At 29.7% G+C, this 27,422-nt stretch overlaps 1 protein-coding gene across 1 annotated transcript; it reads left to right on the top strand.

The window, feature by feature from the left end:
- The first annotated feature begins 2,354 nt into the window (after window positions 1-2,354).
- On the top strand, window positions 2,355-23,443 carry LOC135963155 (tubulin alpha-3 chain). The gene is made up of 4 exons (XM_065514929.1): window positions 2,355-2,505; window positions 15,113-15,335; window positions 21,446-21,747; window positions 22,336-23,443. Exons 1-4 carry the CDS (start codon window positions 2,503-2,505, stop codon window positions 23,158-23,160), a joined length of 1,353 nt encoding a protein of 450 aa, XP_065371001.1. The 5' UTR covers window positions 2,355-2,502; the 3' UTR covers window positions 23,161-23,443.
- Window positions 23,444-27,422: the final 3,979 nt, after the last annotated feature.

Below are 27,422 nucleotides of genomic sequence, written 5' to 3'. Positions count from 1 at the left end.
AAGGCAAGATTAAGTGTGCTCCCAGATGGGAGCACTTGCCAAGAATTATGTTGAGCACAACCACAAGAACAAAAAAGAATTGTATAAGGAGTTAAATGCTCTTAATAGAATTAAGGACGAATGCGAAGACCTTGCAGGAACATTATGAGGCGTTACCTCTGCCATGAGTTTAATAAGATCTTCTTTTCGTAAAATTTGTGAAACTTAAGTTGTATGTTAGTAAATTAAAAAAATCTTTGTTCTATTTTTCTCTATATTTCTTATGGTGTTTGAAAATACTTTCCAAGAAAGAAATTCAATTTATTGGCTCATATTTATATACAAAATATTTGATTAGAAATTTGTATATTTAAATAAAAAATTGAGCGATTTTTTATTTTTTACACAATTTTTCGCCTGATAGATTTTCAAACCAATATTTCAACAAATCTCATCAAACCCAAATATATTTTTTAATATTCAAATATAGTTTTTATTTCATCCAAAAGTCGTAAAAGAGATTTCAACACAAAAGGAGAAAGCTCCAAACATTTCGTCTATTCACAAGATCTCTTATCAAGTCATGTTGTCATAATGTCCTAATATTTCACAATGTTTTTTATTGCTTTTCAAGCAAAAAATGTCCTAAAATAACACTACTCTGTATGCTATGTTTATTGTGTTATTGTAGCCAACGAGCAGATACCTGAGCCAAATGCCTAAGTGTCGATAAAGCCGAGTCGTGATATATTAGGACATTATGACAATATGACTGATAAGAGACCTTGTGAATTGACCAATTATTTTTATTCCGTGCAAATATCTCAAAATATGCAGTCAATACGACATAAAGCTAATAATATTACAACTATCCATGTTGTTGGATTACAGTCAGGAAACAATAAAATTTTTATTTTATTTTGTCAAAAGTAAATAAAAACATTCAGCCTAACTACAAAAGCCTTAAAGTCGATTTTAAGTCCATAAAGTTGAGTATTTTTAAATTTCGAACCATAAAACAAATTTCAAATATACCCAGTATGCAACATTTCGAGCCAGTTCTTTTTATCGAACTTATTTCGAATTAAAATCGAAAATATGAATTTATTGATGCTCTATCCAATCTACATGTTTTAGAATATCGTATTTTAATATTTTTAATACGAAAAATGGATCGAAGACGCCTTCACAGAAAAGCGCAGCCAATTATTGATGTTGTTTTTGACAATTCGAATCTTCAAAATCAGCAAACATCAGAAATATATGCAGAGTTTATTGCATTAGAAAATGAAAACACATCTAACGCAACATTATTGGATAATAATAAAGGTATGGAATATGCATTATTTCAAGAATAAATTGCTCGATGGTATAAAGTATACGAAATTGTTCATATATTTAATCGAAATCGAATCATTTTAGAACATTTTTAATACCAAAAAAGGTATAGTATATCGATAAAAATTTGAATCAGAATAATAAACGATTTTAGACTCTTTATCGCTCTGCACTCTACTTAGGAAAACATGCACATTCTCGACATTATATCGAAGTCGATATCGATAAAATTTTACGAAAAAATGATTCATTTTCGATTTAAAATGTTTTTATTATTTTCAAAAAGCTTTTTGTTTTGAACTTTTGTGTACATTTTATTTTTTTTAATTTTTTTAAATTGTTTATATAATATTTCTTATGGTACGAAGAAAACAAAAGTTCTATTTTAAAATAAAGTCGACTTTAACAAAAATTAACTTTAAAATTTCTTTTATAGTTAGCGTGATTGTTTTTGATCATCTTCAACGTGTTTGGGGACTTATTTCATTTAAAAATTTGGGGTTCTATTTCATATGAAATAAGACCCCAATAATGGGGTGTTATTTCATTTCTATTTGGGTCATTTTTTCATTTCGTTGGGGTCTTATTTCATTTTCAAAATTGGGGTTTTATTGCATTTTTTTGGGGTGTTATTTCGTGGTGTGTAACCACCACTCATTACAAAATAATGTATGTGGTAACTAGTTGCAATTATCTACCAAAATTCAACGATTTTCGAAAAATCCACTCATGGTGAAGGGTTATTTACCAAACCGGCAACTCTGTCGGCGACACTACCCAAATTGAAAAAGCATAGTAGCGTTACGGGTACGTAGTATGTATGTACATGTATAAAGTACATGCTGGTACATACAAACATACCCGTACAACATAAATTAGTTTAAGTGTATTCTCTGCTGTGTGTTTAAGTTGTATCATCGTGTCATTGGTTCTTCTACTATATAAAGCCGGCATTTTAAAGATACTATACTCAGTTGGTTTCCAGATTTGTTGCATTGCGGACAGGCTTTGGATATTCTTACTCCTGAAAAAACAAATAATATACAATTTAAAAACAAAGAATAAACACAAATTTACAAACGTATTTAAAGGATTGTAAAGTCGCGTGCAATACATTCATTTAAAAGTATATACATATTTCATACATTTTATTTAAAAAGAACTTTTTACCAAACTAAAAACAAAATGGTAAGTTTATAAAAATTATATTTTTACAACACTCTATATTTTATATGTATATGTGGCAATATTGCACAACCGCGCAAGTCCTCTTAATTAATAAGTCGGAAAAAGTTGATTTGAAATATTCCAAATTATCTGTATTTTTATTGTTTCTTACAAAAAATCTGTAACTTAACATATTGCCAATAAGTTTATTAGACATCAAAGGTACAAGTTTTAAAAATAAATATTGATAAATAGAGAGATTTGACACATTTTCTACTCAAGAGCTTTTTCGTTATCAATTCGCCCTTATGTCGACATAAGCTACTCTTATTGTCGAATCTGTGCATTGAAATTCATTAAAAACTTAATACATAGTTCGATTTTAAATTTAGCTAGTGTTTTTTTAATCAAAAATTTACGTGAAAAAAAAAACACAAAATAAAAGAACTAAATAGTGCCATTGTCGACAGCAATATATAAATATAATATTTGTAATATCTCAAAATAACTTGCATTTTAGAAATTTAATTTGTGCGGTTTGCAACCTGAGCATATCATTTTTGAACGCTTTTCGATACCAAGTGAAGAACAGCGGACAATGCTTCACTAGCTCTACTGGGATACTGGTCTAATAAAATAAAAATGGAGAAAGTCGGTAAAATTTGGACCCTCTGATATGAAAAAACTAGAGCATTGTGGATACAAATTTTGAGAATTTAATTTTCAAAAGCGAATATCTCCTAAGCTATAAGAGATAATTGATAGCTAAGATAGTGCTTGGCGAGGAGATTCTTCATATGTAATTTTTTTCAAATCGTAACTCCAACGTAGAAATATAATCGTTTTAAAAATTTAACATACCCGAGGTGTCCTACTTTGGAATCCCCCGGGCGCGCCCCAGCTCAAAACTTGAACTCGACAAGACTTCCTCTTTGCGCATGCCAAATTGCTCAAATATTAACAATGTTGTGAAATTCATTGCCAAGCTGAATGAACACGCTGACATGTACCGTTATATTTTTATTCCCATATTATAATGAACTCTTAAACATGTTTTCTTATCTAAATAAAGAAATTGCATTGAAAATAAAGGAAATACGAAAGTTTGAAAACTGCTGGGACATATAATCCCAGTAGTCCCGAAAGGGTTAAGTAACAAAACAAGTCTGATAATAATTACGATTATTAGTTCCAGCGGAAATGCTTTCAACAAAAAATCATAATTGCGTTTGACATGAAACTATTTCAAAAATATATTGATTTTTCACAAATTTTAAATTAAAATAGTAGAATATCAAAAAAAAAACAAGTAAGAAACCCGACCATATAATACACTACACTCAGTAAATGAGCAAAAACATTTTCTGTTAATAATTCAATTATTCATTTATGGGAGCTATGGCTAATTATCGCCATGAGCTTAGGCCGTGCGATTTATTTCTATGTGAAACTTATTATGGACCGATCGTCATAAAATTATGTCATGTAATTTATGTCTCTACGAAACTAATTTCCGTTGACTCCTATGTGGATAACGAAATTTTTAAGAGATTTATACTCGATAAAGTGATTTTTATCATAAAATTAGGTGTAATGACTTCTGGTTATATAAAACTTATTTGGAGCGAAATTTGTGTAGTTACTTATTAGTTACTTATATAAATTAAACATATTTTACCGATAAAGTCCTATTTCGGGAGGACATTTGTTTGGGAGCTAGGTGAAATAATGAACCGATTTCCTTGGGCCCAAAAAAAATGCATATCTCAAATTTGGTCGAAATATTTGCACACAAGGTTTAAACGACTGAGAAAGTGATTGGACGTTACAAACATCAGCACTAACGCATAATACCATTTTCACTATGGTGATGTAGGGTATAAATACACAATTAAAATACACACCTATTTATTATTACATAAGTGCATGCAAACAAATGTATGAGTAACACGCACATTTAAGGCCTAATTAGTTTCTACGTTACGTTCAGCAACGAATCAACTGTTTTGGTTTTAGATTATGGGATCTTGGATATGGCGTTAGTTATTCTGTAACGTTGCCATTCAGTTGCGTATGAATCTGTTGAACCCAGAATTTTGTCCACTACGTTAATTGACAGCTAAACCAGCTGATATAATATACAGAAAAATGCTAATAATTTATTGATGGCAACATTTTTTGAGAGTGAAATATTAAACATAAAAACATTCAGCATTTTATAAAATGTTTATAAATTTTTACTGATGTATGAAATAAATGCAATATTCATATTTGTGTACACCATTTCATATTTATTTGATCAAATTTGAAACAAATTCAAAAAATTCATATTTGTAAAACTCTAAAGTAAAATTTAGTTTAAATTAAATCCTTCTTCATTCATTAGAAAAACTCTAACAAGAATACAATAATCACAAAGTTGATTTTTAATTTATGCAGCTGATACGTTCTTACGGAAAAACTAACTAAAAAACAAGTAAGAGAGCTATATTCGGCTGTGCCGAATTGTATATAACCTTCACCAAATTATACTTCAAGATACAAATTTTAAATATTTTTGGGTAAACAAACATTTTTTTTTTTAATTTTTTGGAAAAAAAATTTTCGAATTGTTATTTTAAAATTTTTTGGTTTTTAAAATTTTTTTGTTTTTTAAATTTTTTTTTGGTGAAAAAAAATTCGTGTTAAAAAATATTTTTTCCGACTTTGACCGATTGTAGGTCTAACTTACTATGTATGGTCTTATATACGCCGTTGCAAAGGTCTTTGAAATATCTATCATTAGATAGCTATATTGTCTATATTAATGACTCAGTAATCCAGATATAGGTAAAAAATCGAGGTTATCCTGGTTTTTTCCTCATATCTCAGCCATTTATGGACCGATTTTAAATAGCAAACTTCTCGAAAGCATGTCTGACAGAAATATTGAAGATATCTGTTGTCTTCTGAAAATTGATTTCAACAGACAGACGGACATGGCTTAATCGACTCCGCTATCTATAAGGATCCAGAATATATATACTTCATACGGTCGGAAAATTATATTGTGGAAATTACAAACGGAATGACAAACTTATACCCTTCTCACGAAGGTGAAGGGTATAAAAAGTAAGTTTATATCATCAGCGAATAAGTAAATTGTGCAGTGAGAACCAATAAAATCCTTCTCATGAAGGTGAATAGTATAATAACAGCAAAATCGTTGGAGAACGCAAAGACTAATGGAGCCTTTATATGTATGTATGTACATGGGAATTGTTGTATGAAAGTTAGTTCAAGAATTACTCGGTTTTCCCAGATATCTTTGAATTTGAGCTCATACTATATTTGTTTAATTTATTTAAGTGATTGATTTATTTTTGTATTATACATTTTGTTGCTTTCCCATATGGAAATATTTATAAGCAACACATCTTAATTGTTCAATTTGAATTTATTTAAAATAAATGCAGTGCCTCAAAATTATTATGGGACACAAACAAATATACTGTGTTGATATTTTCGGATAGATTTAGTAGATTGGATTGCCAATTGCAGATTTATTAAAATCATATTAAACTCAATTATTTTTTTGTATAACCGATATACTAAACTGGTTTGCACGTGGCTGAGTTGCGGTCTTTTAAGTTTCAAAATACATACAGTGAGTGTCACTCAAAATCGTACAACATATTTTTTTTTAAATATTATGAAATTATACAGGCAATAATAGGTGATTATATAAAAAATTAAAAGTCATTTTTTTAATTGGAACAAAAAATATGTATTTCAACAAAAAATATAACAAAACCTCAATTCCTGAAAAAAATATTGATGAAAATTAAAAAATATCACAAAATTCATATTTCACTTCTTATATTAAATTTTATATAACACTTATATTAAATTTTAATTAAAACTTTAAAAATTAAAAAAAATGTTAATATTAAATAATCCTAATACTTTGTAGGGTATCCTTTGCTATTTTTAGTGCCTGTACGATTTTAAGTGAAGAGTTAATATTCTTGGCACTGACGGTGTTACCCAATTTTTTTATTTGTAGATAAGGGCAATTAATATTATACCATATTTTCTGATATGTAATAGCACACACAATATAAAAATAAGTAGTATTTCAAAATATTTCCAAAACATCAAATTTCTAAAACTAATGAATACAATTTTACTACGATGGTGTACGATTTTAAGTGACATTCACTGTATTGCTTTCAGTGAATTTTTTAATAATTAAAGTGGGTATTTAGCACTATTAAAACAAAAGCTAACTAAAAAAATTGCATCTATGATATTAATAGACATGCAATTCCCAGATTTGCCGCGCCTTCAAAGTAAACATGTACATTAGGATGACCCAAAAAAAAAAAGTTGTGGATGTTCGCAACTAAAACAAAAGTTTAATTCATTATAAGATACCGTTTCTCAAAATGCTTGTTCTTGGTTCAGTATTTGGTGAGCTTGATCAAAGAATAACAATATAATTTTTTATGGTTTGTATGATTTATTTTCATAATACTCTCAAAGGAAACATACGAAATATTGGTATCATTTGAAAGGTCATTGAAAGCCGTTTAATAATTTCAGATGTGGTATTATCTGAAATTTTTGTGTAAGTCCAAAAGTATTCTATCTTTTGAACAAAATTTATGTTTTTTATCGAAATTCAACCCAGTTCGTGTTTCAGACACCAAATACCTACTTGAAATATCTATAAAGTCGTAAAACCATAAACTTTCTATTATGTAATAACCATATTTTTTTCTCATTTGTCTCATAAAATAAACAAAAACATTAAAGGCCTATTTCACATTGTCGAAAGAAAAATGATTCGAACATATTTGTATGAAAACTATTCTACAAAATTTTAAAAACTGAGTGGTTTTCATACAAAATTGTTCGAATCATTTTTCTTTCGACATCGTGGAACTGGCAGTAAATGTCTTATTCATAATCAATTCTTAAATTTATGAACTGTTTATAAAACAAATTTTGTATGGAAATTTTGCTTTATAATCTATTTATAAAAGTAAAAAAGAAAACGTAACTAATAAATACATTTTTTTCCACTTAAACTAATGGAAATTTTATTTTGATATCCACATTGTGATTCTCTTGAATATTTAGATAACATCTGATCGGAATTAGAAAAATGGAAAAACCCGTTTCGGCGAATTTATATGAAGCTTAATATTTTTGGATTTACACGAGAATTCAGATACAGCATTAAAACGCCTTTCTCATGTTACCATTATATCATAAGTTGTCCTTTGCGACAAAAATTAAAAAAAAACAAAAGATTTATTCAGCTCATCAAATACTAATACCAGCACAAACATTTTGAGAAATGGTCTTCTTAAACAAACTAATGAACTTACATTGTGCTGGGTACCTGGCTATGAAGGTCACGCTGGCAATGAACGCGCAGATTGTCTTGCCAACATGGGCGCTCGACGCTCTTTTGTAGGTCCTGAACCGTTCTTGGGTTGAATCGGAATTTGCCCGATTTTGGGGTAATTTACCGGGACTAAGACAGTCCAAACAATTCATCACCCTATCCAGACGTAGATCCCAATCGTTGCTTTCGCTCGGAAAGGGTGACTTGAGGATACTTACAGGATTATTCACCGGACACTGTGGTTTAAAATATCACCAATTTAGGTAACGTTGAGAATGAACAGTGCAGGTTTTGTGGACTTCATGCCGAAAGCTCTGAACAATGCTGGAAATATGCAGAACTAAATAGCTCGGAAGGGCCTTAATGTCCTCGGGGGACGCAATTGATCTCTCACCTAATAGAATACATGGCTTTATACGTAGCCTAAATCTGTTTGGATGAAAAATCTAAGTCTGCACAAAAGATCCTTTAGGTCGCAGTGCGTAGAGCCTCACTAATAATAATAATAAACAATTTCCAAATATAATGAAGGTTTACTTAAATTGTGTCCTAGAACTAACACAACAAGGCACATTTTCAGTTTTTATGAAAAGTCTTCGAAAAGCGTATTAAAAATGTCGATATAATTATATCCCAATTGGATTTGATTGATGTTTAATTCAATTATAGATCTTTAAAATTTGAATATGGATTTATGTATTATTAAGGGCAGTTATTAAAATGATTAACACACGAATTTATCCGTTTTGGAAAATATTTGTTAAAGCAAATTTTTGGAAATCTAATTAGTTTTTTTCATTTGATCCAGCTTATCATCAGCCAGTGCTACACAGCAATTTTATCAACAGGATCTTAAAAAGATGTAAACTTTTATTTCAGTTGAGAACATGTGCATTTTTTACTAGGAACCTGGGAGATACCTAATGTCTTTTTGTTTGTGAACATTTGTATCTCCTACAAAGTTTTTGCGAGTATGTAATACATAATTATATGCACGTATGTATTTTATAAATACAGAAATAAATATTGGATTATATGTATACATATTTTTAAAAATAACTTCTTGGTATTAAATGAACATATTCATATTTGAACGTGTATTTTTATTTTCTTTTAATATACTTATGCATACATTTTATTTTGATCTTAAATATATTTTAAAAATAATATCGTAATTTCATAGGCATTATCAACGAAATTATTAATAACAGTTATTGTTTTTTGATAGGTTTTGCAGCTAGTGTTTAAAATGACATTTTTTTAAAATGTCATTATGAACACTAAAAATTATAAAACAAATTTCTTTATTAACAATATTTAAAATTTATTTAGAATATTATCTGATTATATCTGTTGAAAAAATTATACCCTAATCCATAATTCCGAAAATCACTTTAACGTGCATAAAGCTACGTATACACGGTTGTCATATTCTTACAATAGTGTCAGAAAATTTTCAATAAATGGTTAAAACTAAATGGTTAACTATAAATGTTTCAACATAAGTTCTCATGGTTGTGTTAACCATTTTCTGAGCATGTTCCTGACAATCTGACAACCGTGTATACGTAGCTTAAATCTCATATAAATTTTGGAATACAAATAAAATTTAACACTATGCTACACTAAAAAACAGAGTTGAATGAGAACTTAAGAAGAGAACCCCTGCATAGTTTTTGTTGACTATTGTATCACTGTTTAATTACACAGGGCAACAAAATCGAAAAAACGTTAGAGTCTTTTTAAACCACTACACAATTTTGATGTATTGTGGTTCCAGTAGTACAAATATGGTCCAAATTTTAAATTCTATGGAGAAATTTTTCTACATAATTTATGATAACTCAAAAAGGGTTAGTCCGATATTTACATAGCCTTTAATCTGTTTATATAATGCGTTTTAATCGTCTCAGTAGTTTTTGAATTATAATAACAAATTGAAGCAAAAAATATATTTTTTACGTGAAAATAGCAAATTTTTTTGTTTAAAAAAACTCATGAAAATTCGAAACAAACCCAATATAATAGCAACTAAATGAGATATCGATCATAAAAATTTATTAATTATTTTCGAATTTATTCACAATTAAGTGAATTCGCTCATTTTCGCAAAATTTTACTTTTTTGTTTGATATACATAAAATTGAGTAGTTAATGTTCTTCTCTCGACTGATTGAATGTATAAAAACTTTTCCAATTTTATTTCAGTGGAGAAACATCTACAAAAATTCGCAATTTTAGAAAAAAAAATTGTAAAAAAATCTTTCCATAGAATTCGAAAATTTTACCATTTTTGTACTTAGGTAACCATGATGCATCAAATCTATAGATATTGTGGTTAGTGAAGCCTTTTTTTGCTGTTGACCAATAACACTGTTCAACAACCAAAATCGGAATGGGATGAAACCAAAAACAAATGAAACCTTACGTTTTCCATAACACACCCCTCAAGCCTTTTTTCTAGTTCAGCGCTAGATTTTTTTTACGTGCATTTGAAGTTAGTGATTTTGGAACGCTGGCTAACAAGAAAAAATCATTAAAAATTTGATAAAACAATGTCTATTTATTTTTATTATCCCGAAAAGTTGTGGTATCTTACTATTTTTGGGGTCGGGGAATCCGTTTTTGATATTTATTTTTACCTAAAACTCACGCTAGAGGGCGCTGCACAGTGGTGTAGAAAAATAAAGAGGGAAATAAATCTGTAACTTCTAAACGGTTGGTCCGATTTTAATGAAATTTGACATGCGAAAAGAGGAAGTATTAAAGTTTTGAATTAGGACATCATGAGCTCACCAAGGGCGCGGGCAAGGGTTCCCAAAGTAGGACACCTCGGTATGTTAAATATTTAATACAATACTATTTTTTCGCTTGCTCTCTGATTTAAAAGAAAAATACATATATAGAGTCTAATCGTCGAGCACTACAAAAAACTATCAATTAACTCTTATAGCTTAGGAGATATTCGCATTTCAAAATTAAATTTTCAACATTTTTACCCACCCTACTCCAGTTTTTTGATAACAGTGGGTCCAACTATTTCCCGATTCACTCTCTAACTCCGAGAGTTCTTGACCGATATTGTAGAAAAATTGTGTCTAAATTACTATCCAATAGGTCAAACCTTGGTGCAAATTGGAAGACATCGATTTTAAGAGTTGGTTCACTTGACGTGAAATCCCCCATATATGTACATATATTATTATATTTAGATTTTAATTACTGTATTCATTGATAAGATACCACAAGTTTAAAATTGTTTAACATTATTTGAAATAAATACATATTGGCTCTTATGATAACTAAATCAGTTTTTCTTGTAGATTTTCATAGTATTCTTTTACGTAATACTTCAAGAATTGTATGGTAATCCACGTAATCCAATATTTATGGGATCAAGCGGGAGAGCAATTTCCGGGATAAATTTCTCTAAACGTTTCTACTCTATATGAAGCTTTTTAAAAAGTTAATATTTGAAATTATCTTGCCGTTCAAGTCATAAAATGTGTCCTGTTGACAGCAGTCCCAATTGTAATCAAGCTAAAAGATTACTAAGGCCTTATTCATATTTAATCAATTTTGAAATTTTTCAAAGGTTTATAATCAAAATATATATGTAATCAAAAATACAAAATTTGTTTAATAAACCTGTAACAAATTTAAAAAATGATTATGAATAAGGCCTTTAACCCTTTCACGCACAAAACTTCTACGGAAAAGTTTTTGAGTATCTGAGTGCACTTTGTGAAGTATTAAGAGCTATTTTAAACATATATAAAAAGAAAACATAAAAAATGTAAGTAGATTACTGAAAATCTCTTGGGACAAATATGTCCCAATATGCATTAAGGGCCGACTATCTCTGAACTGGGAAATTAGTATCAGGAGGTTATAAATACATTTTCAAACTGAAATAAAACATTGATTTTAATTAGACAACCAGATTTTATTGCTTATTTTAAGGATTAAAAAGCTACAAAACAATTTCTGTTTGATATGAAGCATAAATGAACATTGTATATTGCACTCTTAGCACATTGCAGGCATCGTTTACGTGAAGTTTTTTTCACTACCCTTTTTTTCTTATGGATATTGATGCTAAGGCGTACTAAAACTTGTCTAAATTCAAGAGAAGTTAATAATTGCGACTATTGTTACAGAAATGTAAATTTTTTCTTAGTTCCTCAAACCGTGAAAGAGGCATAGCAGAAGCTATACATGGAACCCCCATATCTGGTTCAGTGTACCAGAAGCTTCGGAATATTCTAGTAGTTTTATAGGCCTAAATATATAAAAATTTAATATAAACATCATAAAACAATATAAACATCATAAAAGGTATATATATATATATATATATATATATATATATATATATATATATATATATATATATATATATATATATATATATATATATATATATATATATACAACATTTTATGAAAGGTTAATTCTTTGCCTTTCCGTAAATGTTTAAAATTTAAATCGGTCTAAAAATGTGTGAATTAGAGGTACTAAAGTACTACGACCTACCGTAAAACAGTTGTTTCAAAATAACTCAAATTTTTTTTAAAAAAAAAAGATGAAAATTGGATGTCTAAAAAATTATTTTTTTGATATGTCGTAGTGGAATTTTTTTCCTCATGCCAAAAACCCCCACTTTTTCGCTTTTCATTTGTTATGTATTAAAATTTGAGACTATTCATAAGTACGGTCATTATATCGTGCAACTCTAAAAATGTACAAGAGTCATAAATGTCAAGAGTTGTAAATTCCTGCATTATGTTTTGCATAAAATATAAAAATGCTACTAATAATTCTTCACGTTTACATTCTTCTTCATTGGCATCATTATCAGAAATTCCATATGACACGTATTCCCAGAAAACTTTTTGGTATTTATTTTGTTCCTTTCTTCAAAAAATACATATGTATGTACACGTTTTTGCATAACTTATTACTGTTTACTATATAGTAGTAGTAAGTAAATATTCATTTATGGATATTATTGTCGAAATATTCTATTTAGCTGGGCAAATTCAATTTTAGCTTGAAACTGGACAGGCATCAAAAAAGCTGGACAATCCAGCCAAGTCCAGCCCGGCTGGCAACCCTAATTACAAATCACTTTTTAATATTATAAAAAAAAAACTTCGAAATTACCAAAAATAAAGTTGAATTATTTGTTTTACTTTTCCTGATTAGTGGTACCAAACTTCAAGAAAATAAAGTTTTGTTTATAAATAGTCGGTTTGTATTCCAATTGATTAAAACAGAAGTTTAATTTTAAAATATTCAATGTTAAACGTTTGGGCCACCGGTGTCCCATATGCGTCAAAGGGTTAAAATTTGATTATAAACTTTTTTGTATGTGTGCAAAAATAAAAAAGTTACCACCCAATTTCAAACAGAATAATTTCTAGAAGACAACTAGAGTATCCAAAACCGATACCAAAAACCGGACAACACGTTTTTTCATCTTTGTTTTCTTTCGGTTTTCTTTAACTTTTCGGCTTTTGAGAAACCGGTTTTTGTAAGACGGTTAACCGTTTTTAATGAAATATATTTTCTAAAGCTCATTTAAACATTTTATTGAAAAACTTTGATACCATTTTTATAAATATTGTTTAATTTTATAGAAAATTATAGCATTTGACAATAAGGGTACTCATTTAAACGCTTAAGTTTCCCATTTGTGCAAGTGTGCAAATTTGCGCGACGTGTTTCATGAACCCACCTTTACAATTTTGTGCAAGTTTATACAGAAAATTTATATGTATTTGAAAAATGTCAAATAAAAATAAATTCAACAACATTTTTTTTTTCAAATTGTATAAATTTACAGCCATATGCATAAACATTTACAAAAGGTTTATAAACCAATTATAGGAAAATTTTCATAAAGTTGTATTCATAAACGATTAATAGCTTAAAATACCTTTGATAAACAATTGTTAAATGTAAAAATTTTATAGTAGGTTCGACCCTACTTTAAACCTACTTTAAGGAATTATTTTTGCTTTTTATCTTAAAAAAGAGGATTTTAAAGATAAATTTGGAATAATAGATGATACTATTGCAATTGCTAAACACAATTTCCACTCCGCTGGCGATTAAGTTCCATTTTAATAGTATATGATTTTGTTTGATATTCCTCCGGCTGTAAACTATATGAGGTTCACAAGTGAGTTTGATTGGCATTTTTGTCATTTACTTTTAACCTGCAACGCCATATAGTAATAAAATGTGTAAACATTGTGGAAGAAGGTCCACAGAATCTAATATACCCACTCCGGAATTAAAACTATGTGTTTCCACATAGAAATTCATTAAATTTTGTTAAAATTTAACAAAATGTCAATAAAAATAAATTAATAAAACAAATTATAAAACAGTAATGTTTATTTTATCACAGAATATTCGTCATTCGAATACTTTTAATAATAATTATAATAAAATATATAAAATAGTTTATACATTAATACATTTTAGCTTAATATAAATTTACTAGAATCAGATATACATTTTTTTATCTAAAAATTATTTGTTATCTTCAAAAATGTATTATTACTAAAACAATTAATGAAAAAAAGAAAATTAACGAATATTTTATCCTAATTGAAAGCAACACTAACAACAAAAAAGTGGAAATAAATAAGAAGCATTGCCAGCTTAGACAAAAATCAGTACATTAGTTATTGTACCTTTATCAAACTTTTATGAATACAATACTTTTAATAAAAATAAATCTAAGTAGACCTTTTTCATATTGAATAAAAATTTAATATAACCCGATTAACCGTTTTTTTTTTAAAAGACAAAAATCTAAACCGTTTTTTTCAAAACCACACTTTTTCGGTTAAACCGGAAACCGGTTTTTTAAATTTGACGGTTTTTTGGACACTCTAAATACAACGTTTAAAAAACACTGAAACTAATGAACTGAAACGACACAGAAACATAGATAAAAACACATTGATTGTTAAATCTTCCGGCAAAGACCTAACTCAGTTCTCTAAAACATAAGTGGTGAGAATGCATTAGTAAAAAAACTATGTGAAAACAAATTTGAGTAACTTTTTTGTTTGAGTTTTTTCTAGTTTCCGCTCTATGTGTATTTCTCTATGTACATATGTATATATGTATGTATATTATAATATGAGAATTAACTTTACACAGACAAATGACGAATCTTGAAGACGTTTTCTAATTTTATTTTTAATATTGTAGAGGGAATGTATTTCCGTACACATTGGCCAGGCTGGCGTACAAATTGGTAATGCCTGTTGGGAACTCTACTGTTTGGAACATGGCATCCAGCCTGATGGACAAATGCCATCTGATAAGACAATTGGTGGTGGTGATGATTCATTTAATACTTTCTTTAGTGAAACTGGAGCCGGTAAACATGTTCCACGTGCGGTCTTCGTTGATTTGGAACCAACTGTGGTTGGTAAGTACATTTACATACTAAAAATAAAGTTTATTTTGTTTGAGGAACCCATTTTTAAAACTTTTGCTGGATCAAATGATAATAGAATGATTGTTGATCATAATTCTCGCAAAAGAAACATAAGAAATATTGGTATCGTGGGAAAGATACTTGGGAGGCGATTTTAACGCTGTATCCGAAATATGTATTATTATTGAAAATGTTGAAAAATGCATTGAAATGAAAGCAGACAGTGTGCTGCAGATGTATGCATGTGTGATTGTGTTAGCGAAAAAGTGACAGTTTTTCGAACTGTCCCAATTGGTCACGTCTTCAAGACATGACCAATGAAAGGCACTACAATGTATATTGACAACGATTTTTATTTTTTTTTCGTAATCGCTTTGGAATACATGTTAAAAGTTGCTTTTTAACTCCTAAATATACAAAAAAAATTCATTTGGTGGGTCGTATATATAGAGGTGCCCCCACATCATTATAATACAAAAATAAATGGCTCTAGAAAACGGGTGGAGTGGAAGTCCCCAATGTCCTCCTTATGTCTAGTAGTCTTGGATGTCCTCTATCAGTAAAAAAATATGTGGGTTGTAAAACGTATGAAATGTGAATTTAGTTTTTCAAGTAAAAATGTGTTTTTTTTTTTTTTTTAATTATTGGATATAATTATATTGACCTAACAATACATAAAAATATTTATATTCAACATAAACTAAAGTTTATAAGGTATGTATGTATAAGTTAGTTTAATGACCATATGAAAAATAGGGAAGTTTTTGATTATCAATTGTGTTGGGGCACCTCAAAACATCAAAATAGTTAAGTAATCCTTCGTACGTTTAACTTACTCATTAAAAGGCCCATGTGTAGCCCATGTGTAATTGAATGCATGTGTAATTCATGCGTAATTTTAAATTCGAATTATATAAAAAAAAATGTATTGTCCCCTCAATAAAACAATAGTGTATAAACATCCCAGCAAAAACTTTACTTATAAATAAGCCGAAAAATAAGGGGAATTTGAAGTTTCGACTACTTATTTTTCTACTGAAAGAAGTCATTATTTTTGTTCCCGATGTCCCAAAAGTAATCCTTTATTTTTTGGCCGAAAATAAGTTGTTTTGTTAGTAGAGTTATTTATAGAATTTTGTATTTGCAAACAAAAAATAAAAAATAAGTCGCAGCCAACAGTCGAACCAGCAACTATCCGTTGGCTAGTCTACTGTTGTACTCACTACACCACTGCTTAGTTATTTTATTTTGCATCAAATAATGAATGGTGTTCATACAGTAATACAATATTATTTTCTGTGTTTCTAAAAATAAACATACAATAACAAAAATTGGCAAATTGAAAAAAAGTAACTGATTATTTGTTATGTTTGTTTATTTTGTTTTTTTAGACTTTACTACTTAAAATGTAAGTTATTAAAAAATATATTATTTGTTGCTTTGTAAGCGAAGTTTTTGCTGGGATATGCACAGGCTGGGTCGATTTTTTTCATAAAAAATCTTATAGCAGAAACGATTTCTACGGAAAATTCTAAGAAATTTTCCCCAAGAAACCATAGGTCTAAAATCAAATCCTATCTTGCGCATTTCGACTTTTATCCAATAAAAAAACTATTAAAAAAAATATATTACTGAAATATCATTGGATAAAAGTCGAAATGCGCAAAATAGGATTTCATTTTAGACCTATGGTTTCTTGAGGAACCTTTCTTAGAATTTTTACTTTTTTATCGTCCATGCAATTCGACCCGGCCTAATATACACTATTAAATATTACTTTTGTTCTAGATGTCTACTAACACAAAAATTTTAAACTCAATTATTTCGAAATGGCTTACAAATTATACACTACTGTTTTATTAAGGAGACAATATTGTCAATTAAAATTAAACATTAAAATTATCACCATTCATATTGACTGTATTTTTCGTGATTTTAAAAGTTGAGGGTACTTTTAACCCCAAGTGCTATTAAGGGTTAATTTTAATTTTTGTGCTGGTACTATAAATACTAGACTTCATGTTATATTTTTCTTGGGTTTCATCAAAATCGGCCCAAAAATATATAACATTTCGCTATCTTTCCAAGAGAAATTCCAAATATTGCAAAAATTTACTTTTGACCTTCACGATTAAGTGTTAACGTTTTCCGATTTTAGTACTTAAAAATCATAACATTAATGAAATTAGGCTCATTCTCCAAAATACGCCCAAAAAATAATGTTTTTCGAAAATCGTTCTTATTTTAATATTTCTCAAAATATGTTAATTTTGTTCCAAAATTTCTTATTGTAGTTGCCAGTTGTGGTTTCTGGTGTGTGTTTTAAATAAAAAAATAAAATTTACTTACTATTTTGGAAGCTTTATTTCTAATTTATAACTACAAATCTTAAAAACCTAAACGTTGCATTTATTTACTTACAAGATTTTACTGGTAAAGTGTTCATTTACTTTTTCCTATTTTTGAGAATTTACTCTCTCATTACAAGTATTTACTAGTAAGATAAATGATCAAAGCTATAATTTACAAATAGTAAAAAATAGTTAACTTTGTATAAATAAAGCCTATTTGAAACTGAAAACAAAACTTATTTCAAAGCCTTAATATAATTTAGAAAAAAATTCAAATTTTAAAGCAGTGTGCTATTTTTTTAAATATTGTTAAATTTTTAATAGAAATGTAACAATTTCCAATGGAAAAATCTCCGAATGAACATTGATTAATATTTGTTAAAAGCGTATTTGACATATTTGACTGATCTCAAGAATTCGTTACTTACCATTTATATTCATGTACGTTTTAAAAATCTTGTATTCGCAATAGGGCCTTTAGTCAATTTCTCCTATTTGCGATCACGAAAATTTATTTACATGTGTAATTTTTGGCCATACATATGTGTAATTTAGTTATAAGGCATGTGTAGTTTATAAATTTTTTGGTGGCAACACTGGTTGTATCCGTCTTCAAATTTCATTGTAATGTATTAAAAAACAGTTTTTTGCTTCTACTAAAAATGTTTAAATTTTAAGTTGACTCTCTTTAGAGGAAACAGTGCGATATGTGGAACAGCCGGAATATATCGTCAACTACATTTTCGAACAAATGTCGCGAAAATCGTGGATGACTAAAAAAAGAGTGACAATGTCGCTCATGCTTTTATTTGCAATTAAAAGAATACGGTTTATTTAAAGAAAATAAACCACCGGTTTTAAAAGATAAAAACGTAACAATATCTAACATCAGATCGGGAAGAAAAATTCGAACTAGATTGAAAAACGAAAACCACGTTGCGGTAATATTATATGAGGTTTATAAAGTATTAATTTAAACTAATGATTTTAAGTATTTATAAATATGTACAAACTTTTGCAAAAAATTACAAAAGCTCGAATATTTTTCAGATACTCGTATATAATTAAAAGCGCTTTTCAAGGGTCTTTTACATGGTACCAATATTTCATATATTTCCTTTGCGAGAAATATGAAAAAAATTATAAAAACCTTAAAAAAGGACTTTGAGAAATAGTAGGGTAGAAGGCGGATCATTTGCCATAGGGGCACATCTGTCAACATCGAATAACTTAAAAATCGAGTAATCGATTTTGTTACATTATCAAGTTATGTATTCGTTTATCGATTATATGTATATCATCCCTGAAAGTATGAAAGTTTTATTTTACATATGATGTGATCCAGACGCGATTAATGATTTTTCAACAAGATGTGAGAATATTTCAACGTGCGAATTTTTTGTGCTAACTTCTTTAGTTTTTGTGATACAAAAAAGATATTGGTTGGTGATAGAATGTCAATAGTAGTGAACAATAAGTGACAATAGTTTTTTCGGTCATTTAATTTGAAGTTTGAAAAAACTTTATATTAAACCTCAAAACTCCACCTGGGGCACATACGCCAGATACAAGGAATCCCTGTGATGTAGAGCAAAATGTTGATAAAATATAGAAAAAGTCAGTCACAATTTGTTTAAATTTTTTTTGCTAAGTTATGTGAAATGAACAATAAATATTTAGTTTATTATACTGTTACGTTTTAACCTTCTCAAAACGTTCGTTTATTTCCTTTAAATAAACCGGATACTTTTGATTGCAAATAAAAGCCGTTTAGTAGTTTAAAAATTGTAACAACTCTTTATTTATTTAAAATGTACAACAACAGAATTAAATAGTCACTCAGTTTTTTTATACCCTCCACCACCATAAGTGGGGAATGAGGGTATATATAAGTTTGTCATTCCGTGTGTAGCATTGAGAAATATTCATCTGAGACCCAACAAAGTATATATATTATTGATCCTTATGAAATTCTAAGTCGATTGAGCCATGTCCGTCTGTCTGTCCGTCTGTGTAAAACACGCTCACGTCCAAACTACGCAAACAAACTTAGTAGAGTTGCAAGAAAAATGTTTATTATTGTCCTAAGCAGTTTGATATTGAAAATCACCGAAATCGGTAAAGTTATGAATTAAAATGTGCGACAACCTCAAAAAAAATTGATAATTTTCATATATTTTTGGTAATTTTTGTAAATATATTGCAGCTAATATCATAAAATTATAAGAATCGGTCCATGATTTCTCCTAGCCCCCATACCAATTTTTTCCGAAATATGGTTCTATGGTCTATAAATTCCTACAGAATAGGAATATCCATAGAAAATTCAGCAAAAATAAGTTTCGTGGTAAAAAAAAATTATATTACAAAATTTTTCGTGGATCGGCCCATATTTGACCATAGCCCCCATATAAAGTACACTTCCGAAAATCTCGTAAATAAGCATAAATGTTTTATAAATGTTGCTATCAAGTTGAAATTAGACATAAATAATCCCCATATATACCAAAATCGATGTACCTAATTCTATGAAGATCGGCCGATAATTGGTTATAGCTCCCATATAAGGGCCACTTCCGAAAAACACAATAACCTACATAAATATCTAAAAAAATATCAATATCAAAACAAAATTTCACACAGATCCGTAATTTAAATTTAGAAATCATACTACAGGATTTTATGAATATCGGTCCATATTTGACCATAGCTCCCATATAAGGTCCACTTCCAAAAATCAGTTAAGTACTCACAAATTTCTTACAAATATAGTTATCGGATTGAAATTCGAAACAAATTTATTCAATATATACAAAAATCAACCAATAACGAAAATTGTATATTCAATTGTCAAAATTATCAAATTCAAAACTCAAAATTCAATAGAAAATATAAGAAAATTTAGTTTTTGAGCACATGAATACTTGATTCAATTATAAAATAATTGAAACCAGTTCAATATGTGATATATATTTGAATTGAAACGGTTTAAAAAATAGTTTTTTCTGTGTAGAGACGAGACACTCTGATTTGTCAAACAAAAATACAACAAATCATATGTTTGATACAATACCAAAATACATTGACTAGCATGTATTTTGTTGCTACAAGAGTTAGGTTTTTGACAACAGACTTAGGTTTTTGACAATTACGTCTCGTCTCTATGTTACCCTATGTCTGCTTATTTAACCCATGGGTGGGGTGGTTAGGCCGTTTTTGGTCAGTCTTGAAATGTTAAAAAAATATGATCAAAACTAAAGCCAACATATCTAAAGGTAGGGTCACACATGACAAATATTTGACGAAAAAGACGTAACCACTAAATAAAATATATTTGAATTCTTTTATTTATTTCAAAAACTTATTTTACTTCTGGATGATTCAAAACAAACAATTTAGTTTTATTTTATTTGATGCTGTTTGATCTTACAAAATACTTGTATGAGTAAACACGTCAAACAAATTTGTGCTAAAAAAAAGTGGTTACTCTTTTTTCAGCAAATATTTGCCATGTGTGACCCTACCTTAAATATCAGAAACAAGAAAAAAATTAAGAATATGTATTTTGGTTTTAATTTGAGAACGCCTCAAAAAAAAGTGGCGTATGGTCCTTCTTCTACCCTTCTAAAATGAATTAAACTTTGATTTTAGTTGGGAACATCCTCAACTTTTTGGGAGTCCAGTATACAAAACTTAATTAGGGAATAAAAATTATATAATAAAGCCAACATTATTTTATGTACTTTATAGACGAGGTACGTACCGGTACTTATCGCCAACTTTTCCATCCTGAACAATTGATCACTGGCAAGGAAGATGCCGCAAATAATTACGCTCGTGGTCATTATACTATTGGTAAGGAAATTGTGGATTTAGTGCTTGACCGGATTCGCAAGCTTGCCGACCAATGTACCGGATTACAAGGTTTTCTTGTGTTCCATTCATTTGGCGGTGGTACTGGAAGTGGATTTACTTCCTTACTCATGGAACGTCTCTCTGTTGACTATGGAAAGAAGTCGAAATTGGAATTTTCTATTTATCCTGCTCCCCAGGTATGTAAACAAATGTGTTCGTATGTATGTAGTGTGAATATGTTTTTTTGTTATAAAAATAATTTTTAGCTTTAATGAATAAAACTAGTTTTTGGTATTCGATTTTGTCCATTTTTAACATAAAGTAGACGCATAGAGACAAATTAATAAAATAAAAAAGCTGAAGTTGTTTTTATTTAAATATATTCTCACTAATAAGTTTTTAAAGTATGATATTCTTATAAATATTAGCAAATGTAAAATGTTTAACTAAAAAAACGTTTAAAAGTATGAGCTGTAGTTGGTGCAAACTAAAGATTTGATAAAATTAAAACAAAAAATCCAAATAATCTCTACATTAGTATTTTTCATAAAAGTATTAATGCCCCGTCTTAAAATACCGTAGCACACATTTGTTTCTTATTTTACTTTGCTTCATGGTTCTGTGTATCGAAATATTTGATAATAAACTAAAAAGTACATGATTGTACGTACGTACATCTGTTTCTTAAATGAGAGTATTAAAAATAAATTAGTTTTTAGTTCTAGTAATACCATTTACCATTTTGAGTATAAGTTAATTGATTTTTTAATTCATTCACTGATTAGGTATCAACTGCTGTCGTTGAGCCATACAATTCAATCTTGACTACCCACACAACACTTGAGCATTCGGATTGCGCTTTTATGGTAGACAATGAAGCGATCTATGACATCTGTCGTCGCAACTTGGATATTGAGCGTCCCACGTACACAAACTTGAATCGCTTAATTGGACAAATAGTGTCATCGATTACAGCATCGTTGCGCTTCGATGGCGCTCTCAATGTCGACTTGACAGAGTTCCAGACAAACTTGGTGCCATATCCACGTATTCATTTCCCATTGGCTACGTATGCTCCAGTTATTTCGGCTGAAAAAGCCTATCACGAACAATTGACGGTGGCTGAAATAACAAATGCGTGCTTCGAACCAGCCAATCAGATGGTTAAGTGTGATCCCCGTCATGGAAAGTACATGGCGTGCTGCATGTTGTATCGTGGTGATGTTGTGCCAAAGGACGTGAATGCAGCCATTGCTACCATCAAAACTAAACGTTCGATTCAGTTTGTCGACTGGTGTCCTACTGGCTTCAAGGTTGGCATTAATTACCAACCACCAACTGTTGTGCCAGGTGGTGATTTAGCTAAAGTACAAAGGGCCGTCTGCATGTTGTCCAACACTACGGCCATTGCAGAAGCATGGGCCCGTTTGGATCATAAATTCGATTTGATGTATGCAAAACGTGCTTTTGTACATTGGTATGTTGGTGAAGGCATGGAGGAGGGAGAATTTTCCGAAGCCCGGGAAGATTTGGCTGCGTTGGAAAAGGATTACGAAGAAGTTGGCATCGACTCGGCCGAAGGTGAAGTTGGCGAAGGTGACGAATACTAAACATGTTGTGATCATATGAACTATTCATGTATATGAGTACATACATATGCATATACATGTTAATATGTTTGATTAATTGGAAAAATTGAAATTGGAACTGATATGAATACGCCTGGATTACGAACAAAACTAGTTTTAAATAAAATTAACATACCAAACAAACACGCACCTTAAACAAGTTTCCGTTTGCTATCGTGTCTGCAATTTTCTCAAACGTTTTTTATTAACCAGAATTTACAAATAAACTTTTTACTTGTAAGATTTTTTACAAATTACACTTAAATATCATATTTTTTTTTATTCAAAATAAAAGCTTTTCAATATTCTAAATACATACATATGTATGTAGTAAACATTTATATATTGCCTCGACAAAAAGTTTTGCTGTTAGTCGACATCGAGAAACTGGCAAAAATGATCATATCAAAACATTTTGCTTCAAAAAAGTTTAGAGTACATATTAAAAAAATAAATAAACCCATGATTAGACTTGCCATGATTATGATATTTCCAATACGGGACACCACTAAATGATCAGAGAAAAATTCAAACAAATTCGTTTATAATTATTATCCTATTTTATAAATTAAAATCAACAGTAATTGTGTAAAATCTGGAGAACTATCACTATGAAAGTCTTCGAACTTTATACGATCCAATTTCTTATCTGTGAAGTCTAACCAAAAATGGTTAGACTTGCGAGATTCCTTAAACTTTGTCCGAATATTACTAGGCGCGGCACCTCCCATACAAAGTAAATAGTTAATTTCGAATATCTGGAGTACTATAATTGTAATGTGTTTAAGGCCCTAATTTTGTAAATCACGTCACCAATTGATATTTATGTGCAAAGCAAAAACAACAATTCACACATTTCAAAAATTTGTTTTTGTTTTATGTTCAAATTGTGAACCAAACAAACGCACAAAAATTCAAGCGTTGATTTGCCTTTCATAATTTGAAAATTGTGTACACAAAACAAAAACAAATTTTTAAAATGTGTGAAATGTTGTTTTTGCTTTGCACATAAACATCATTTTGGTGACGTGATTTACAAAATTAGGGCCTAAACTTTGTATGAATCAAATTGTCTGGATCAAAACAGTGGGTGTGGAACCTTCCATACAAAGTACACAGTCAATATCTGGACATTTGACTCTAAAACTGGGCTGTCCCGACGAAAACTGGACGGTTGGCAAGTCTACCCATGATACAACAATAACCAGGTAGAATCAGTAGGGAGAGTTCAAAATTGTATGCCTTGTTATGTCAAATATGAGAAAATGAGAAAAAAATATATGAATAGAATAAAGAAAATTTAAAAATTGTTTACATTTGTAAAACATAATTCATTTGCCAAAAAATCTCCAAAAAATTATTTACTCCTTTTATTTGGCTTTAAACGTGCGCGTTTAAAGTCTTGATGCAGCTCAATGTAATAATCGCTGTTATCAAAATGGTACATACAAATCCTGGAGTGTTTTTTCAACTCAACGCCGCAAGCTGTACTCCTTTTGTTCAAATGAACATTAACACACAGCACATTTCACACGCATATCACGCATATTTCTTGTTATATGGTTTAATGGTTAAATTTGATTTCTTCACAAAAATACTTAATAAACTTTTTTTTAATTTTTGATGTTTTTATTTTATATATGGGGCATTTCACGTCAAGTGAACCAACTTTTGAAATCGATGTCTTCCGATCGCGATGAAATTAGCACCAATGTTAGTTCTATTGGATAGTAATTCGGACACCATTTTTCAACAAGATCGGTCAAGAACTCTCTGAGTTATAGGAGGTCAAAATTTGACATTTTGGCCAAACCGGTGTTTTTTTTTATCCATATAACTTATTACCTATTGTTCTTAGCAAAATGTGTCCCAAATAGTTTAGATAGCTATTTATGCAATCTTTCGAAAAAAAAAAATTAAAAAAATTTAATAAAATATTTTTGATTTTTTTTTTTTAAATCAAAAATATTTTTGACTTTTTTTTCAAAATGGGCCCTTTTTTATTTTTTTAAAGAAAGCTTAGGTCTTTTCCTAAGCGACCTATATGGTCGCTTAGTGGGATGCGAGTGGGATATCTATCAAAAAAAATATTTTGTAACTCAAGATTTAAAATTTTTGAATTTTTTTGCAAAATCAAAAACTTTGTTGACTTTTTTTAAAAAATGGACTCATTTTTTAATTTTTTTTTTTGCTCAGAAGAAAGCTTATGTGTTTTCCTTTAACACCCTTTTTGTCGCTTAGTGGGATGCGAGTGGGATATCTATAAAAAAAATGTTTTGTAACTCAAGACATACAATTTTTTACTTTTTTTTGAAAAATCAAAAACCTTTTTGACTTTTTTTATCTTCTGGTACTCATAAACTGCAACGGTGTCATGTTTTAAATCGTCGGATATGATTGCCATACTTTTGTGTTCCAGGTTTTCTTCTTTCATGTAGTAAATAACTACTGTGAATATAGTTGCTTGGTCGTTATTGAAGTGGAATGCTTGTATGGAATCCTGATGAACATATTTATAGTTCTCTGCGAAATCAAATGAAATAATGAATTCACCAGACTTCAAATGTGTTTTCAAGTCCTTGAAGAATGACCACTGCTCTTTGACTAAAAAGTCATGGGTTCTCAAATTTAGCAATCCTCTACACAGTTCTTCCACAAAATCATCCACATTTAAAATTATGGTTTTCAGTGTGCATCTTTCAGTCTGAAGCCAAGATTCAAATTTTAACTCCTCAATACATTCTCGATCAAAAGAGTTGATTAAATTTTCTTTGATGGATGTGGTTTCCGGGCAATTCGAACATTCAGCGGCAAGAAGTTGTAGTATTAGGGCACATAGTCAATTTAAGGCAATCGCGGTAATGGTGTAAATCTTCTGATGAATCATCTTTTAAGTAATTTAAGTTGATTTCCTTCAACATCAATTTAACATTTTCATGGTAAATACAAACACATACTGTGTGAGTTCCGCTGCTTCCTGCCAAAACGCAATGTTTTGGCCTCAGTTGTGTAAATTTTGTGAATCCAATTTTGACATCCTCGTATTCAGATTGAAATGTTGCGAATAATTCATTCAGGTTACAGAGAACCATTCTCTTCTGCATTTGAACTTTCTTGCCATCGATTCGTACAGACATCCAGTCTTTCATCCCTGGCATCAGGCGACTCATATCATCTCGCTGATAAAACTGAGTTATTAGAGATTTAGTATCGCACTCCAAAGTTTTTCCCTTCTTTTTGTTTGGGAGTGTGAGAATCCCATGCTCAGAAACCAATTGTTTAGCAATTCTTGCTTTTCGTTGAGACGTTCCAAACTCAGTCATTGTTTTTGCAGAACTCCATGTTCTTGGAGCAAGCGTGAGAAGTTGAATTCTTTCAGCTTCACTCTGTGACGTTTTGTATTTCTCTTTTATTTGTTCAAGAACTTCTACTGCATCCTTATGGTATTGGTTTCGACACTCATTCGTTGAATTTGAAAAGTTAGAATAACCATCATCATCAACAGTTCTGTCTTCATTCTCGGAATTACTTTTGTCTTCATCTGGAATAACTTCAACGCAAGGCTCATTACTATTCAAATTCGGTAATTCGTTCAACTTTCCGAGCTCTTTCCTGCATGATCCACAAATTTTCAATCGTTTTGACAGCGTAGGGAATTTTTTTAATAAGCCGTCGGAAATATTTCGCATATCTGATGATCTGTGCTTCATTTTGTTAAAGGGATTAAACAAAAAGACGAATAAATTTAATTTTCAACCTTAGCCTTTTTAGAAGTCGTAGACATTTTGAATTTTGTAAGTATTTATGTAAATAACACACGTCTTAACTTTAATGCTGTTTCTAAAAAACTGATTTCCGTATGTCTTCAGAATGACAATAAATAGTTTTTTAAGATCATATAGGTAGTACGTTTTAATGAATGAGTCTAAAATCTTTTATTAGGGTCAAGAAGGGCTTACATACTAAAGTACCTAGTTTAACCAAATGTTACAAATAATAATAAAAATAAACCACCATATAAATAACCTACCTGTCAACTTCTACCTCTCCACCCACTTCTTAAAGTCAAATGTCATAAAATAATAAATAAACTGGTACTTCGGAGAAGGGCCATAAAATATTTCCACTTGATTCCAAAAATTTGTTTCTGGGGCACCTGATATTTTAACAATGAAAATCACGTGCGCTGAAAACTACATCTAGGATTGACTAAAAAAGCCGCAAGATACAAAACTCAGACAAAT

Source organism: Calliphora vicina, chromosome 1 (assembly GCF_958450345.1).
Source record: "Calliphora vicina chromosome 1, idCalVici1.1, whole genome shotgun sequence".
Lineage (NCBI taxonomy): Eukaryota > Metazoa > Arthropoda > Insecta > Diptera > Calliphoridae > Calliphora > Calliphora vicina.
The sequence above is the reverse complement of the archived record's forward strand: the minus strand, read 5'-3'. Positions and strand labels throughout refer to the sequence as shown.

What these genes read in the sequence shown, in the direction of transcription:
- LOC135963155 (XM_065514929.1), top strand. An exon ending in TTTGGAACCAACTGTGGTTG is followed by an intron (nt 15,336 to 21,445) that starts GTAAGTACATTT and finishes TGTACTTTATAG; the next exon opens with ACGAGGTACGTACCGGTACT. An exon ending in CTATTTATCCTGCTCCCCAG is followed by an intron (nt 21,748 to 22,335) that starts GTATGTAAACAA and finishes TTCACTGATTAG; the next exon opens with GTATCAACTGCTGTCGTTGA.